The 17,568-nt window shown below is 44.7% G+C and overlaps 1 protein-coding gene across 3 annotated transcripts in view; it reads left to right on the top strand.

Annotated features, from left to right (window-relative positions):
* Positions 1–17,568, top strand: part of SUDS3 (SDS3 homolog, SIN3A corepressor complex component) — a 75,873-nt gene that overhangs the window by 14,623 nt on the left and 43,682 nt on the right. For all 3 annotated transcript variants that reach the window (XM_021071893.1, XM_021071895.1, NM_001243408.1), the window contains 5 exon segments: positions 3,517–3,612; positions 4,784–4,845; positions 5,007–5,028; positions 6,178–6,283; positions 13,990–14,074. In XM_021071893.1, the coding sequence (XP_020927552.1) occupies positions 3,517–3,612; positions 4,784–4,845; positions 5,007–5,028; positions 6,178–6,283; positions 13,990–14,074 (371 nt within the window).

The following is a 17,568-nucleotide window of genomic DNA, read 5'->3' as shown; positions in this document are numbered from 1 at the left end:
TAAAAGGCATCTGCAGTTGTAGTGATACGGGAGCAGTTTCACACAGTGTGGAATAGATGCCAGCGAGCAGGCAACCTTGTTAGTGGGGGGAGAAGAGGCCCCAGGTGAGTAGCGGGGGAGGGAGAACGAAGAGGGGTGGAGCTGGCTTGTCCCCACGATGTTCTTTCCTGATGCTGCCCTTTCGGGACCCAGGGTGTGGAGGGGACTTAATCGGTTCGTTCTTGAACTGCTACCCCTGCCTTGGGGCAGCTTTGGCCTGATGGAGGTTGGTCCCTTCATTCCGGCCCTGGTTTGGCCACCGAAGACCTGAGCTCGATTTATTTATTTATTTACTTATTTATTTATTTAGGCTGCCTCCATGGCATGTAGAAGTTTCTGGGCCAAGGATGAAATTCTTGCCACAAAAGTAACCAGAGCCACAGGAGTGACAACGCCGGGTCCTTAACCTACTGCACCACAAGGGAACTCTGATTTGACCTTGATTTTTATCTCCCACCCCCATTTGTGGTCACCATGCGGCTTCAGTTTGTGTTGTTGCCGTTAGAGAGGGGTGTGCCAGGGTTTGCTCCAGGCCTACAGTCCACCCCAATGTTGCACTGCCCCTCCTGTGGGGGTGATTGCCCTTCTGCTAGTGTTGACTCTGTCTGGGCTTTTCTGTCATCTTCTTTTTCTTTAAAGAAGGGTGCTCCTCTGAATCACTGCCGTTCTTAAAAAAATTTTTTTTTTTTTTTTTTTGGTCTTTCAGTAACTAAACAAGTATGGCTTTGTTTTCCTGGTGAAAGTATGTTCAAATGAAGCTGTTACTGCAGTTGTACACTGCAGGCAGTGGGCTGTGGGAATGAATGACTCGCCTTGAGAAATACACAACCATAGGCCAGCTAGTAATTGCATGTTAATTGTGGGTAAATAATGATATCAGGATCTTCTCTTGTAGGGACTGTGCTATAAACACTGGTGAGCACCCATATCCCCCTGCAGCACCCACCCACTACACTCCCATTTCTTTTCTTTTTTTTTTTTTTTTCTTCGTCTTATTAGGGCTGCACCTGAGGCATATGGAGGTTCCCAGGCTAGGGGTTGAATTGGAGCTACAGCCACCAGCCTCTGCCACAGCCACAGCAACGCAAGACCTGAGCCATGTCTTCGACCTACATCATAACTCATGGCAACGCCGGATCCTTACCCCACTGAGCAAGGCCAGAGATCAAACCCACAACCTCATGGTTCCTAGTCAGATTCGTTTCCACTGAGCCACGATGGGAACTCCTGCACTCCCATTTCATAGCTGCAGGCCCACGGCTGCCTGCTCCTTTGTTAGGTCTGTCTCTGCCCGCTCCGCCTGGAGAATAGAGAGTGGGGTTTACACTCGTCAAGGCCACATAGGCGCTATGGTTTGGAGGCATATGTGTGTGTGCCTCGTCTCATTGCTTGCCTGGCGTTTCTGTCACAAACGCTTCCCTGCTTCTGACTTAATTGTGGGATGTTCAGTTAGGTTTTGCAGATTGTATCCAAGGGAAGCAAACCTACAAAGAGGCCTCTGGGTCAGAGGGGCTTTCCGGTTAAAGCCAGTTAGAGGTGTTCTGTGCTTGGTGCATGGGTCTGAGAGGAAAGCTGATTTCCTGCTTGGTGCCTGCCTCAGCCTGTCCACACTCCAAGGCCAGAGTGTTGGTTCTGGGAGTCTGTCTGCCATCAGTGCACCAGATTGAGCCCCTCGGGACTCCTCCTGGTCAAACTCCCAGGAGACTCACATTATTAAACTGTGCTTGCCAGCCTGTTGCTTCTGGAGAGAAATAGCCCATTTCTCTTTTTTTTTTTTTTTTTTTTCCTCGTCTTTTTGCCTTTTCTAGGGCCACTCCCACGGCATATGGAGGTTCCCAGGCTAGGGGTCTAATTGGAGCTGTAGCCACTGGCCTATGCCACAGCCACAGCAAAGCAGGATCTCAGCCACATCCGTGACCTACACCACAGCTCACAGCAATGCTGGATCCTTAACCCACTGAGCAAGGCCAGGGATCCAACCCTCAACCTCATGGTTTCTGGTCGGATTCGTTAACCACTGTGCCACAGTGGGAACTCCTGCCCATTTCTCTTCTTAAGAGCAACATGCAGAAATGTCTTTTGACTCTGTTTCTAGGACTGTGACCTTATTCCATGGAGCTGGCTCTCAACAGAGGTTGTGTGGGAGTTTGCTGGGCAGAAAAGAAGAGGCTGGGCAGAGAGAACAGTCTATAAAGGCTGTGTATAAGTCAAGGAGGAAGGCCAGAGATGAGATGTGGCCTTTATCTTGTAGCAAGTGGTGAACCATTGAAATATTTAATAAGAGGAGTGATGTGCAAAAGGGTCTGATTTGTCTCTTCTTCAGGGTGCCTTCCTTCCACTGAAGTAGTGTTTTGGATAAAAGTACTGTAAGAATCCCTATGAGGCAAGGGGATGATGAGGGGATGGAGTTAGGAGGTAGTTAAGAGGTGGGACTGCCATTCTTTGGTGAATCTGAACATGAGGGTGAGGGAAGACAGAGTGGGTCCTGGCTGAGATGGATGCATGGATGTGATATCCTGATACCCAGGGGAGAAGTGAGTTCACTGGAAACCTGAGAAGAGTGGGTGGTGTTGTAGCTGTGAAGCAGGCTGAGTAGGCCTGACTGGTGATATGAGATTTACTGGGATACAGGCTGAGAACTGACTGGACCCTGTGATCACCAGCTTAAGGAATAGGCCAGCAGAAAGGACCCCAAGGAGGCAGATGGGGAGAGTAGGAGTGGTCTGTGTGGGAGCGCCTGGGAGAGGAGAGATTTGGAGGTGACAGTGTCAGCCTGTGGAGAGCAGCAAGGAGGAGGGGAGGAGGCCTTTGTTGGGAGCCTTCCTGCTATAAGTCAGCAGAGTTAGGTGGATTCAGAAGGCTACAAAATGAAAGGAAAGGAGCCCAGGTTTGTAAATCTCATGTGTGAATGTTGGGACTGAGACCAGTGGCCTCTCACAGAGCCCTTTTAGTGCCAATGGGCTTTGGTGCACCCACTTTCTGCGGGACTGAGACAACACAAAGGTTCCCTCTGATCCCAAGAACCTACTACACTGTGGCCTCTTGATTTGAGGGAGGAGGAAAAGACCTGGTTCCCAGGGGGCCAGAAAGATGTCAGGCTGCAATGGGAGCCTACAGGGCCAGGGCCAGGCTGTGTTTCTGAGAGGGTTGTCCATCTCCTGAGCAGAGACCTGCTCTGAAGTCCCATCCAGGCCACAGGTGGACCAGGCCTCCACGTAAAACAGTTCCGATAGAGTGGATATAGGGCTGATTTTTTTTTTTTCTTTTTTTTTTTTTTTTTTTTTGTGAGATGGAGGGGCTGTGCCTGTGGCATGTGGAAGTTCCCGGGCCAGGGATCAAACCTGAGCCACAGCAGCGACCTGAGCTGCTGCAGCGACAACGCTGGACCCTTAACCTGCTGGGCCACGAGGGGCGGATATTCTTACACTACAAATCTTACTGACTTGGATAGATTGACCCATTCCTTTCTTGCCACAGATTCAATGGAGGTGAAACCCATCATGACCAGAAAGTTGCGGAGGCGACCGAATGATCCTGTCCCCATCCCAGACAAGAGGAGAAAGCCTGCTCCAGATATCCATTTGCATCAAGCCTTAATCACTTTTCCCCTAAGACTCTTGACTCCTAGGCTTTTCTGGTTGATAGAAGGTACATGGCCACTGTCCTGCAGAAATGGTCATGTTTGGTTGGAAAGCACATCTCTTTACCCACGAGATGGGGGGTGGCTCTTTTATGATTGGGGTCCCCAACTGTTACTGCCTCCAGTGGGAGGGATCTAGAGAGCAGGTATTTGGAGAGGGACCCTGTGCCTTTTTTTTTTTTTTTTTTTTGTCTTTTTTAGGGCTGAACCCGTGGCATATAGAGATTCCCAGGCTAGGGGTTGAATCAGAGTTGTAGCTGCCGGCCTACACCAGAGGCACAGCAACACGGGATCCTTAACCCACTGAGTGAGGCCAAGGATCAAACTTGCAACCTCATGGTTCCTAGTCGGATTCGTTAACCACTGAGCCAGATGGGAACTCTGCTGTGCTGGTTTTAACACCCACTCAGAGATTTAGGGGCAGGTGGATAGTTCATGTACCTTAGGTTTTTCCACCTGTAAAATGAGGATAGTCATATCTGCCTTCTGTATACTTCAGTTAGCTCTGTCTCCAAAACAGTGGATTGCAAACTGTGCTTTAATTGAAGCAAAAGGCACTTGAGTCAGACATCTAGAAGCCCCTTTAATCATACACAGGAGAATGGGCAGGGGCCACATGGGGAGAAGTATTGTTTCCATCCTCTCGAGGCCATAATAAATAGCCATTTGTACATGGTGGCTTCATTGTTTTGTCTGCTGCAAGGAAAGGGCTTTCAGGTGCCTTCATTGTCACAGCTGAGAATTTGAGTTGCTAGGCAAGATTAATCCTGTACATGTGTGGACATTGTCAGATCTTTGGAACAAAAGCATTTCATCAGTTGAGGGTGACGTGTCCTTCTGTGTCCCGTGCTCACAGTTTCTGTGGTCTCCTAGGGAATCTCTTTTCCCCTTCTTACCAGAGAGGTTTGTAAGGTGGGGCTGTGAATTCTGTTACGTACTCCACTCCAGGGCACGTAGTAGGAGGAGCAAAAAGCTCCAGGAGGTAAACTGCAGAAACATCATCGAACACTCTCTTTGTAGAGTCTCAAATGCTGGCACCATCCTGTTGCTGTCTCTTTGTTTGGAAACCATCCTTTTCAGACACATTCCCTTAACTCTCAACACCCCAGCTAAACTATTTGTTAACAGATGAACAGATCATGGAAGATCTGAGAACGTTAAATAAGGTACAGTTGGATTTTTTTTTTTTTGTTTATTTGAAAGCTTAGGCTTGATACAGTTTTCTGCTTAATTCACATGTTACTTGTGAAATCACTTTGATAAACCTGACACTTAAGTTGCGCCTGAAATGATGTTCTCTAAGATTTTTTCGTTGTTCTCCCTACAGCTGAAGTCACCCAAGAGACCAGGTAAGTGCACAATGTTACTGGCATTTGTGCAATCTTCCTGTCATGTTGTTGGGAAAGCATGCGAATACTTGACAGGGAGTTACTACAACTTTCAAAAATACAATGTTCATTGTTTGGCTAGGAGCGGGCATCATGAAAACTGGAGGAAACCTAAAATGCACCCTCCCCTGTTTTTTTTTTTAGACCTTACATGTAGTTATTTTTGTCTTTTCCTTAAGATTTATTGTAAAAGGAACATTTTATTATTTCCTTCTGTGTAGACATCAGCCATCAGTTTTAAGTACAAATCCATATCTGAAAATGCTGAAGGATTTTTCAGTGTTAGTCTGTGGTGCTTAGTACTGGGTATGCTGATCAGTGACCTTTCGCAGCCTGGTTCTGGTAAGGGAGCCGGCCGCTCCCAGTCCCCGCCTACAGAGCCGGCCCATTGAGCAGATAGTTCCCCTTTAGAGCAGCGCTTCAGAGTCCTTGCTAGGCTACAAAATAGAATTCTGAACTGACAAGGCATTTTTTGTTTGTTTTAAGCACTGTGATTACTCACACAGCCCTATACTTGCCAAGTCTTGGGAAGGAAAACAAGATTCTTCTCACTCTCAATAATTTCTTCCTGAGAGCCGCCGTGGTCCACAGAGAGGTCCTGAGTTTCTGAAGGCCTGGTGGGGAGGGGTTTTTGTGAGTAAGTGTGTGAGTTTAGGTGATTTGAACCACTGTAGCTGTTAGTACTGTTAGCTTGACTATATGTACCCAATAACCTGCTGTGCCTTGTGATAACGTTTCTGGAAATGATGTCATTTTTATGAATTTTAAGAGCTTTTTCTCATTCTTGGCCATTGGAGCTTCTGATGGTCAGTGATATTTAGTCCTCCTCTGAGCGGCCTTGGGCAGATCCCTGAGCCTGCCCGAGCCTCGGGCTTCTCTGTGAAGTGAAGTTCATCTTTGCCTCGCCATCCTCATGAGGTTGGTCTGAGGATGAAGTTAGATGTGATGTACATGAATTCTGTTGAATTCTCACTTATTATAACTGTTAAGGCCGTGATAATCACGATTATTACCACCTTTTTAATGGCATTTCAGTTTTAAGTACCTTAGCTGGTGGACCACATGCTCGTTAGATGCTAAGTCATTGAAATATCTCTTTGGTTCCTCCAGCATCCCCATCCTCTCCTGAACACTTACCTGCCACACCTGCAGAGTCTCCAGCTCAGAGATTTGAAGCCCGGATAGAAGATGGCAAATTGTACTATGATAAAAGATGGTATGTTACGGATAAACCCAGATGACTGGTTAGACTCTCAGAAGAACCATTTGGGAAGAGGGCTGGGGCTCCTCTATAGTTATTTTGGAGCCTGACTGCTGCTGAACTAATAGAATACTCAGGGTGGATTAACACTTAGAAGTGTATCAGGGGATTCTCTGGTGGCTCAGGGTTCACCGGCAGATCTGGCACTGTCACTGCTGTGGCTCTGGTCATTGCTGTGGCTCGAGTTGGACCCCTGGCCTGGGAAGTTCTGCATGCTAGGGACGTGTCCAAAAAAAAAAGCACATCAAGAGTCTTGGGTTAATACTACTTGTTAGATGGTGTGGGGTTTTTCGTTTTTTATTTTGCTTTTCAGGACTGTACCCACAGCATATGGAAGTTCCCAGTATAGGGGTCAAATTGGAGCTGCAACTGCCAGCCTACACCACAGCCACAGCAACTTGGGATCCAAGCCTCATCTGAGACCTACAGCACAGCTCATGGAAACACTGGATCCTTAACCCACTGAGCAAGGCCAGGGGTCAAACCCACATCCTCATGGATATTGGTTGGATTTGTAACCTGCTGAGCCGCAATGTGAATTCCTGGTGTGTTATTTTTTGGGGTGTTTTGGTCACCCAGCAGCATATGGAATTCCCCAGGCCAGGGATTGATTCTGAGCCTGAACTGTGACCTATGCCACAGCTATAGCAATGCCGGATCCTTAACCCTCTGTGCTGGGCTGGGGATCGAATCTGTATCCCTTCCACTGTAGAGATACTGTTAGGTGTTTGAAGGCAGTGTTTCCCCAAAATGTGTTCTGATAGTCACCCCCTTTCTCCATGCTGCTGTCATCATACTAGAATTTACAGGCTTATATCTTTGTGGTGCCCTTATAAACTGGGGTCAGGGTTTATGTTCCCCTCTACCTCCCCTTCACCTGTGCCGATGTGTGCTAATACTAATAAGTGTTCTAAAGAAGAAAGGATTTTATGGGCAGGTGAGTTTGGGGGCTGGCTGTGTGCATTAGGATGAGTAGGTTTCATGTTGTAGCCCTCTTTGGGTCCTCTGAGCTGCTAATGTACACTGTGAGTTTCTAAGATGTTATTCAGTGTTGTTTATTTGATGCAGGTACCCTTTCACATGCATCATCCTACTGCACGAGTATTCCAGGAAACATAGCAGGGGGAATTGTATCCTAAAACATAACTGATTAGGCTGAAGACAGCTTGAAACCTTCAGACCACCACCTTTCCCTTTCATTGGGAAGGAAATGACAAAACAATATGAAAAACCTTAAATATTCATGTATTTACTCTTTCCACAAACATTTTCTCTAACTAGGATTCTGCTAGGGGTCAGGTCACCTGACCCTGGCACCTTTTACACCTCTTTAAATTCTGATTTATCCCTTTGTTCATTGTCCACCGGCAGGTACACCCTTGCTCAAGTATAGTCATGGAGGACATGTCTTTGTGTTCTGCCTTTCTACTTGGCTATGTGGGGAATATTTTTCTGGGTTATCATATGGTTGCTATAATTGTCATTTATGATGGTTTTATAATCTTTTCAGTTTAAATATATTCATTTAACGCCAAATTCCATAATTGGAGTAATGCTTATTTTGAATTTTTTTGTGTGTGTGTCTTTTGTCCTTTTAAGGCCGCACCCACGGCATATGGAGGTTCCCAAGCTAGGGGTCTAATCGGAGCTGTAGCCGCCGGCCTACACCACAGCCACAGCAACACCAGATCCAAGCCATGTCTGCGACCTACACCACAGCTCACGGCAACACTAGATCCTTAACCCACTGAGTGAGTCCAGGGATCGAACCTGCAACCTCATGGCTTCTAGTCGGATTTGTTTCCACTGTGCCATGACGGGAACTCCTATTTTGAATGTTTTGAGCTTTCTTAGAGAAAAACCCTAGCATCATGTTAGTTGCTAATCTTATAGTGTTGTACTTGTGAAGTTGGCAAAAATGCTCAGAGACTAGTCATGCCTGAAACCAGTCAGTTCCACCTGTGAGGTTAAGGGTAGTTAATAACTCAGTAGGTGGTGAAGGCTGTCACTCTCTAAACCTGAACTTAGTGACCTCTGCCCTTGTCATTTGGAGATTCTTTGGCATTCTTCAAAAAAGCCAGTTGCGTTGTATCCCAAAGTTGCGTATCAGAGCACTGCACCACTAGAGGGCAGGCCCTGACAGCCCAACACACCGAGGAGCGAAATAGGATGAAAAATGTTTCTAATAATGAAAACCAAATAACCTTTAAAGATCAAGCCCACACATAAGAACCATCTTCAAAAATGATGAGATTTATCACTAACATTTTTACGGATCTATGAGTCTCAAAGCCATGTGATATTTCAGATGATGTGTGTTTTGTCATTGCGTTGCTTCTGATCTTCCTCCTGCTAAGGCTTAATCCCTAGACTTTAGGAGATGTGTCTGGAGGGTGAAAATGCAGTAAAATAAAATTCTTGTTTTCCTAAAGAAAGAATCCACACTTACTGATGTTTCAGAATTTAGGCAGGGGTCAGGTGGGCTCTGTTAGACCCCCCAAGTATTTTAAAGGAATTTCACTGTCTCCCAGTGAATGCAGAAATCTTTAAAATAAGGTATCTGGGAACATTTTACTTTCAGTGACTTTAAAGATGCTTATTCTGTTGTTAAATGTTGAGACTACTGTTTTTTTCTGTGTTCTGTGTGTTTCTCTGGCCTCAGCTGTCAGAGTTCATGATTCATCAGTTGAAAGGCAGGTCCCTCCCTTCCCCCTAGGTTTGGAAGGTGTTTATGGGAGTCCAGGCTGGTGCCTCCCGTTGTTGCAGATCTGACCGCCCACTTCCCACCAGGCTCTTGATGTTTGACTTCTGTGTCCTTATCAGCTTGGAGGCTTTCGTTCCTCCTTTTTCAGCAGGCATGGTCTGTGGCCGAGGGGTCAGCCGAATTGCTTTCTGCTCTTCCCAGTGATGTGGAGTATTTTGGTGCAACGTTATTTCTGGCAAAACATGTTTCATTGAGTTTTAAACGACTTCAGCAAAATGAGTGTGTTTCAGGCTTCCCACCTTGGCCTGAATGCTTATCAAGCTGCATTTCATTTTGAAAGATAAGCATCTTCCTTCGTCTTGATTTTATACTGCTTTTAAGAAAGACGTTTTATGTGCTGCCTTAAGTGTTCCTCACATTTTAATTTGGACTGATGACCCTCCTTAGAAAATACTGTGAAAGTACCTGAGATTTTAAAATAACTCACTGATAGTGCCAGTGGACTGCCTTTTCTCTCCTCGCTTTAACCTAGGGCTGCTAGAATGAATCCAGTGAGGTTACTCACTTGGTCTGGGGATTTAACACTCCAGCCTTTGCCTGACACAGGAGACCATTAGCCCCTAACAGTGGTTTCCATCTAGAATGGGACTTTTGGAGGTCTTGTAGTTGGAACACAGTATTCATTTTTTTTGGGGGGGGGGATGAAACATTAATATCAGGATTCCCAGTAGGATACAAAATTAAATTAATTCAACCCCTTCCCTGCTCTACTTTTTGACCCACCTTCCAAAGAAATTGCTTTTTTCCATAATAGTGGTGGTTCTAGTTCACTGGCTTTAATAGTAGAGGTAAAGCTTTAAGAACTTAATTTTAGGGATTCCCAGGTCAGAATTTCCATTAGTAATAAAGTCAATTTGACATTTGGGGCTTGTTCTCTGAGGCTGTTTAAAGTATTTTTTCCAACAGAGATGACTTGTAGCTTTTAAAACGGGTTAATTAGCAAAAGGTGATGATATACATTTTTACTAATTTAGTGCTATTAGAACTGCTTTTTTTTTTTAACATGTTTAATATCTAAACATATTTTGAATTCCCCCCTTTTTATTAATAGGAGAAATTGCCAAGTAAATTTGTGTGGTAAGGTTGTCCTATACTTTTTGGTTTCATCTTTAAAGCCCCCCCCAACAAGCGCTTTAATTTTTTTTCCTTGGGATGTACTTTAATTTTTGAGGGCTTGTTTTTCTGTTGTTGTTTTTCCAGAGAATTTGTATTGTTAAATAGATTTGATATCCGGAGATGATGGTTCCCAAAGACAATGTTGTGGTGTGTGAGAATCCCCTGGAGGTCCCAGAGCCTCTGGTTTGGGAAACATGATGGCTAGCTCTCCTGTGCAGCATGTGGTGAGCAATGGTGGACATTCAAACCACCATCATTTGGTGATCCCAGAGTAGGCAGCTTTGGGAGGTGGCCAGATGTTTAAGTCCCAGACCACTTTCCAGGGGTAATAGAGCGGGTTGCACTGTTTCCTCCTGCTGTTTACTTGAAAGCCAGCCAGGTGTCTTGGGGTTTGAGTACTGGGCACATCTGGAGGAAGTTGCAGTCTCTGGAGAGTTGTTTGAATCTAATCATCTCCCAGAGTTGACTTTAACAGACATTGAGACATTAATTTTTTTTTTTTTTTTCTTTTTTTGTCTTTTTAGGGCCGCACCCACAGCACATCGAGGTTCCCAGGCTAGGGGTCAAATAGGAGCTGTAGCCACCTGCCTGTGCCACAGCCACAGCAAAGCAGGATCTGAGCCTGCGTCTGTGACCTACACCACAACTCACGGCATCACCGGATCCTTAACCCACTGAGTGAGGCCAGGGATCGAACCCGAGTCTTCATGGATACTAGTCTGGTTCGTTAACCACTGAGACACGACAGGAACTCCTGAGACATTAATTTAAAAAAAAAATTTTTTTTAATAGTTATTTCCCAAATACAATTTTTTTTTCTACTGTACAGCATGGTGACCCAGTTACACATATATGTATACATTTCTTTTTCTCACATTACGTGTTCATAAGACATTAATTTTTGACATTTCTTCGTGACCTTTCTTTGTTACTTAGGTTATTTTCCAGTACCATGGCTGATAAGAAAACATTGTTTACTTTTTAATATAAGTAATTCTTGTTTATTCTAGAACGATATGTAATAAAAGGAATAACATTCTTAGTTTACATTATATATGTATGTATACCCACACATATATATGTATGTGTGTGTATATATATGTATATACACCACATGTGTATGTGGTGCAGGTGTGATCCCTGGCCCTGGAACTTCCACATGCTGTGGGCATGGCCAAAAATATATATATATATATATATATTTTATATAAAAAGCAGTGACCCAGGCCACAGCAGTGACAACACTGGATCCTTAACCCACTGAGCCACCAGGGAACTCCCCACATTTTATATTTTTATACAGTTTTAGCATATAAATTTATCAAGTTTTTTCTGTGTATGCATATGATACCCATGTAACATGCATTATATTGTCTTACGTGCACAGGGACATAATGGACATAGTTTTTTTCTTGACTTAGCAGTATATTGAGCTCATTTCCACACTAGTAATATACTTCTATACCATACCTATAAAACTGAATATTTTCTTCTTCTGTGTTTTTATTCTAACCTTTTTTCAAGACATTGCCATTTGCATCGGATGGTTGTTTTAGATGTGGAGAGAAACTCAGGTTTGAGTTTGCTATGAACTAATTCAGCCTTCCTTCATACTGTACAGTTCAGACCTTGTGCTGTTACTTATTTAGCATAATGAAGGTCCCCTGACCCAATTTACCGACTAATCCCTGACCAAAAGCAACTTTAAAGCTAAGTCTAAACCCGTCTCACTGTTTTAATTGAATTTATGATTTGATTTCTTTTAATGGTGTTCTCAGGAAGTAAATTGACTCAGAAACCTGAGTTTCCAGCTCCTAAGTAGGAGGTTAAAGAGTGCTCAGAACCTGGACTGGAAAGTGCTCATTGTGGGAATGAAGTACATCCTTTACTGTGGTATCCAGCAGTGGATTATGTCATTATACCAACAAAGCAATCTGTCTTCTTCCTAGCAGTGCTTTGCTGAGAGGTGTATTTTGGTCAGAGTTACATGAGTTAGTGGGTCTGTTAGGCCAACTCTGGGCAGTCAGAATGATCCAAAGGTTATGTTCTTGACTGAATTGGGGCTGGCCCAGGCCAAGGCTGCCAGCAGTAGCTCAGCTGATGTTTCCAACTCTTGTCACCCAGCAGCTGCTCCTTCCTCCTGTGGCAGTTGTTACTGACTTATTTGGGCTTTGGCCCTGGCTTCCTTACTTTCATCCTTGGCCTTGTCCTTGAACTCCTGAAAGAAGATGAAGCTGGTCCTGTATTAGTGGCTGTGAGACTAGAGGCAGGGGCTGAAAGGGGACAGTCTGCCTTGTCTACTCCATTCAGAGCAGCTCTGCCGACTAACTAGGCCAAATTAGATGTCCTTTAATGCAAATCTGGACACTCAGAATGTCACCTAGTTAGTACCTTGCCAGGTGTGATTATTTAATATTTGTCACTGCCGCTGTATTTGAAACTCCTGACAGCAGGGACCTTGTGGCTTGTTCACTGTCTATCTCCAGCCCCCTGCATGGTCAGTTGGACACAGCAAGTGGCTGATGAGTATTTGTTGAGTGAGGAATCAAAGTAAGAGCTGAATTTGGCCTGCCTTCTTGTTGATGGCTTATGTGGACAAGGCAAATAAGTACCAGAACTACAAGCCCGTCTATTCATTTTGTCCACCCAACCTTCTTCAGTGTTTTGGAGTGAAGGCAGAAAGGGGGAACAGACATTTTATTTGAAAATTTATAATTGACTTTTTTGAACTGGATCATATAGTCCAAAAATAAATACAGGAGTTCCCATCGTGGCTTACTTAGCAGAAATGAATCTGACTGGTATCCATGAGGATGCAAGTTCGATCCCTGGCCTGGCTTGGTGGGTTAAGGATCTGGTGTTGCTGTGAGCTGTAGTGTAGGTCACAGATGCAGCTTGGATCTGGCGTTGGTGTCGCTGTGGCGTAGGCCACCGGCTACAGCTCTTATTGGACCCCTAGCCTGGGAACCTCCATGTGCCGTGGATGTGGCCCTAAGAAGGCGAAAAAAAAAAAGTAAATACAGAGTTTTTCAGCCCTTTCCTTGGCCCTTTCTCCCCTCTACAGTGAGTAGGACCAAGAATGGAGGTTTTAGAAGAAGATTAGGAGGTTATCAAATCTAATGCAGTGATGGGAGCCACAAATTAAAACTGAAATCCGTACTGTTATTCCTGGATAATTTTTTTGTGTGTGTGTCTTTTTAGGGTCACACCCATGGCATATGGAAATTCCCAGGCTAGGGGTTGAGTCGGAGCTATAGCTGCTGGCCTACGCCACAGCAGCAACAACAGATTTGAGCAGAGTCTGCAACCTACACTGAAGTTCACGGCAATGCCAAGGATCGAACTCACTTCCTTATGGATACTAGTCAAGAGTTTGTTACCCCTCTTGGATGAATGGGAACTCCCTCTCCTGGATAAATTAAGGCTCTTTTATTTATATTTTTTTTCGTTGTGGTGTTTTTTTTTTTCCTTCTTCCTTGCTTTTCTTCTTTGTTCCTTTCTTAAATTTGTGCCTTTAGCAATATTATATACTTAAAATTTATTCAGAGGGTAGGCTTTATGTAAAATATTCTTACTGCAAAAGAAAAAAAAAGTCACATAATAAAGAAGGTGGGAGAAAACTTTGGGAGGAGATGGATATATTCTGGCCCTGATGATGGTGATGGTTTCACAGGCATGTACCTATCCCCAAACTCATTGAGTTGTGTATGTTAATACGTAATGCTTTTTACATGTCAGTTATAACTCAATAAAAAATAAAACTGTATCTTGTTTCTGGCAGGTACCACAAGAGTCAAGCCATCTATCTAGAGTCAAAGGACAACCAGAAACTGAGCTGTGTGATCAGTTCTGTTGGAGCCAATGAGGTAAGGATTGAACTCCCTCACCATTTAGGAAAGCAAAATGGGACAGTTCTGCCACCAGGTGCCACCAAGAAAGTACAGTGGTATCACAGTGTTAAATGTAGGTTGGATTCTAAAGTCAGTACTTGGAAGTAAACAGTGCACACAGGCACAGCCATCCTTGAAAAAGCCCTTACTGTGCATCACCACAGTATATGCAGGTTTGTTTTCCTTGTGGTTTTGTGAACATCCCTTAGAGTAATTGAGTTGGGCATCACTGAGATGGACTGGATAGACTGCAGGAGAGAACACAAAGCAAGTCAGTGTAATGTCAGCACATTGACATCCTGCTACTTTTTAAGGTAACTGTCTACTGAGGCTGGGACTTGCCTGTGGAGCAAACTCCATCTTTGTTATTTCTCTCAAGCTTTTATGTATACTAATAAATTGGTTTCCTGCTGTGAGGATTTAATGAGACACCTGGCACAGGGTTTGGCACACAGTAAGTGCCCAGTAAATAGGTGCTGACCTGCTCAGACCCACACTACTCTCCATCTGCTATCTCTCTAATAGACTGTCCTATTGTACTTCTGAACAACGAGCTACCAGTCTCGTGCCCTTAGGGACTGGACTCCTCCAGGCACTTCTGTATGATGGGTCTGAAGGTTAGGCTCAGGGATGATATGACTCACCTGAGAGTTCTCCACTGGCCCTTCATTAGAAGGATGTTAGCTGTGTGTAACAGGTATTGCTAGTGTTAGTTTAAAAAATAGTTTAAAACTTTAATATGGTTTGGCTTGATCTTTTATCAGTCCACAAATGTCTGCAAAGAAATTGATTTTTATGTGTCTAGTCTCTGTAGCTTATTCGTGCCAGTGCACAGTAAATCTAATGAAGCTGGATTATGAAATAACTTAAGCCTGTTCTATTCTCCCAGCTTCCTGAATTGAAAATGCCCTCAAATGTGACTAGTTTGCAAAATGATTGTTTACTTAGAAGTTAGGGAGCGGCTTCCAGAAAAATGAATGTCATTTTTCTCTGAGTTTGGGATCTGTGCATCACCCCAAGCCAAGTCAAAGCAGAACTGGGGATCTCAGAGACTTTGTGTATGCTTTGCAAAGTAGGCTTTGTGATTTCACAGCAGAGCGCTTGTGCCTGGCTGTGCTGGTCACTGTACAAAGTACATGGAGTTCCTTAGTACCTGAACCTAACTTCAGAACCCCTGTGTTGTTCTCTGTGACACCTCAGGATTTTAAAGGAAAATACAAATGCAAGTTAGATTTTTTTCTTTCTGTTGAAGATTGTCATCCTTTGACATAATAGAGTATCACTGAGTTCTGACAAGGAGAACAGTGATACTGAGACATGTCTTCTGTAGAGGAGAAGCCTCAGTGTGTGGCATGCATGCCACTCTGGTAACAAACAGGGAGACAGTTTTCTCCTCTTGGGAGTATTCCAGCTCATTTTCCAGGTCAAATCTTAAGTGACATCGAAGCTACTTGGCCTCTGCATGACTTGACTCTGGGCTTATTTGGTGTGTGGGTCTGGGTGTGCTGCTGGTGACTGCCTATTCAGCCCTCCTTGGGATCAGTTTTCAGTTTAAAGTTGTTTTGCAAGGTCCTTTAGAGGCTCAGCTTCATGTGCGATCCTTATTTTTATTTTATTTATTTATTTTTTTGTCTTTTTGCCTTTTCTAGGGCCACTCCCGTGGCATATGGAGATTCCCAGGCTAGGGGTCTAATCAGAGCTGTAGCCACTGGCTTATGCCAGAGCCACAACAATGTGGGATCCGCGCCGCATCTGCGACCTACACCACAGCTCATGGCAATGCCAGATCCTTAACCCACTGAGCAAGGCCAGGGATCGAACCTGTACTGCAACCTCATGGTTCCTAGTCAGATTCGTTAACCACTGCGCCATGACGGGAACTCCAACGATCCTTATTTTTAAACCAGTGTATTTGACTTTAAAGTCTATCTGTTGTTAAATAATCACAGTAAGGAATCTGAGATGAAACTGAAAATAGCTTTTTTTTTTCTGAATAAGCTTTTTATTTAAAAACTGAGTGGGGGAGGGGGAGATATATCTGTTGACTTGTACTTGAATATGTGGCTGAGATGCAGATCTTTAAAAGACATAGGTTTCTGTCTCCATCTAATTTCACGTTAATTACATGCTGAGAGAGAGAGAGGAGAGCCGCGTGCCCTGGTTTAGTCAGGAAAAGCAGGGGGCCGGGATTCCCATCAGACAAGTTGACTCAGCCTTGCTCTTCTATGAAATGGGGGTGACAGCACTTCATGGGGTTGTTCTGAAGATAAGCTCAGCCTGGTCTGGTGCCCAGTCATCCCTCCCACAGGTGGGTCAAGTGACTGAGGCCACTGCTCTGCTTCTCATCCCTGGTGGCAGGAATGCCAAGTCCTGAGTGCTCTTGGCTCTGGCAGGTCCCTTGCTGGAGGAGTTCGTCCTCACCTCTATAGAGGAATACTCCTGCTCTATAAGATGCCAGGCAGCAAATCCCATCCATGGGAGCATGTTGTGGTCAGGAGGGAAGGACTTTTTTTTTTTTTGTCTTTTGTCTTTTGTTGTTGTTGTTGTTGTTGCTATTTCTTGGGCCGCTCCCGCGGCATATGGAGATTCCCAGGCTAGGGGTTGAATCGGAGCTGTAGCCACCGGCCTACGCCAGAGCCACAGCAACGCGGGGTCCGAGCCGCCTCTGCAACCTACACCACAGCTCACGGCAACGCCGGATCGTTAACCCACTGAGCAAGGGCAAGGACCGAACCCGCAACCTCATGGTTCCTAGTCAGATTCGTTAACCACTGCGCCACGACGGGAACTCCGGGAAGGACTCTTGTAGGCTGATTTGGCCTTCTCAGGATCCTTATTGGGCCTTAGCTCACTCAGGGGCATTTTCTTGTTGTTGTTGTTAATCTTTTTTTTTTCCTTATGACCATTAGCCTCAACTCCCAGGAAACCAGAATGTTGAAAGGCTAGAATAGGGAAGTTCCTTGGGGCATGGAAAATATTTCCAAATTTAATTGAAAGTTTATGTTCATGAATATATGTGTCTTTTTTTTTTTTTTTTTTTTTTCTTTTGTCTTTTTGCCATTTCTTGGGCTGCTCCCGCGGCATATGGAATTTCCCAGGCTAGGGGTCCAATCAGAGCTGTAGCCGCCAGCCTATGCCAGAGCCATAGCAACGTGGGATCCGAGCCGCGTCTGCAACCTACACCACAGCTCACGGCAACGCCGGATCGTTAACCCACAGAGCAAGGGCAGGGACCGAACCCGCAACCTCATGGTTCCTAGTCAGATTCGTTAACCACTGCACCATGACGGGATCTCCAGAATATATGTGTCTTGAATGTTGGTCATGCCGTAATCGAACCAAATCAAAAAGGTTCCTCAAGGTGAAGGCAAAAATGGAACTCTAGGTTACTGTGCTTTCCATTTTCTTGCCCAAAGGTCTAAGGGTGATGGCTGGGAGAAAGGCCAAGGGCTAATGGCTGCTTTCTGCAG

This window comes from Sus scrofa, chromosome 14 (genome assembly GCF_000003025.6).
Source record: "Sus scrofa isolate TJ Tabasco breed Duroc chromosome 14, Sscrofa11.1, whole genome shotgun sequence".
In the NCBI taxonomy this organism is placed as follows: domain Eukaryota; kingdom Metazoa; phylum Chordata; class Mammalia; order Artiodactyla; family Suidae; genus Sus; species Sus scrofa.
This window is presented reverse-complemented; position numbering and strand designations above follow the sequence as displayed.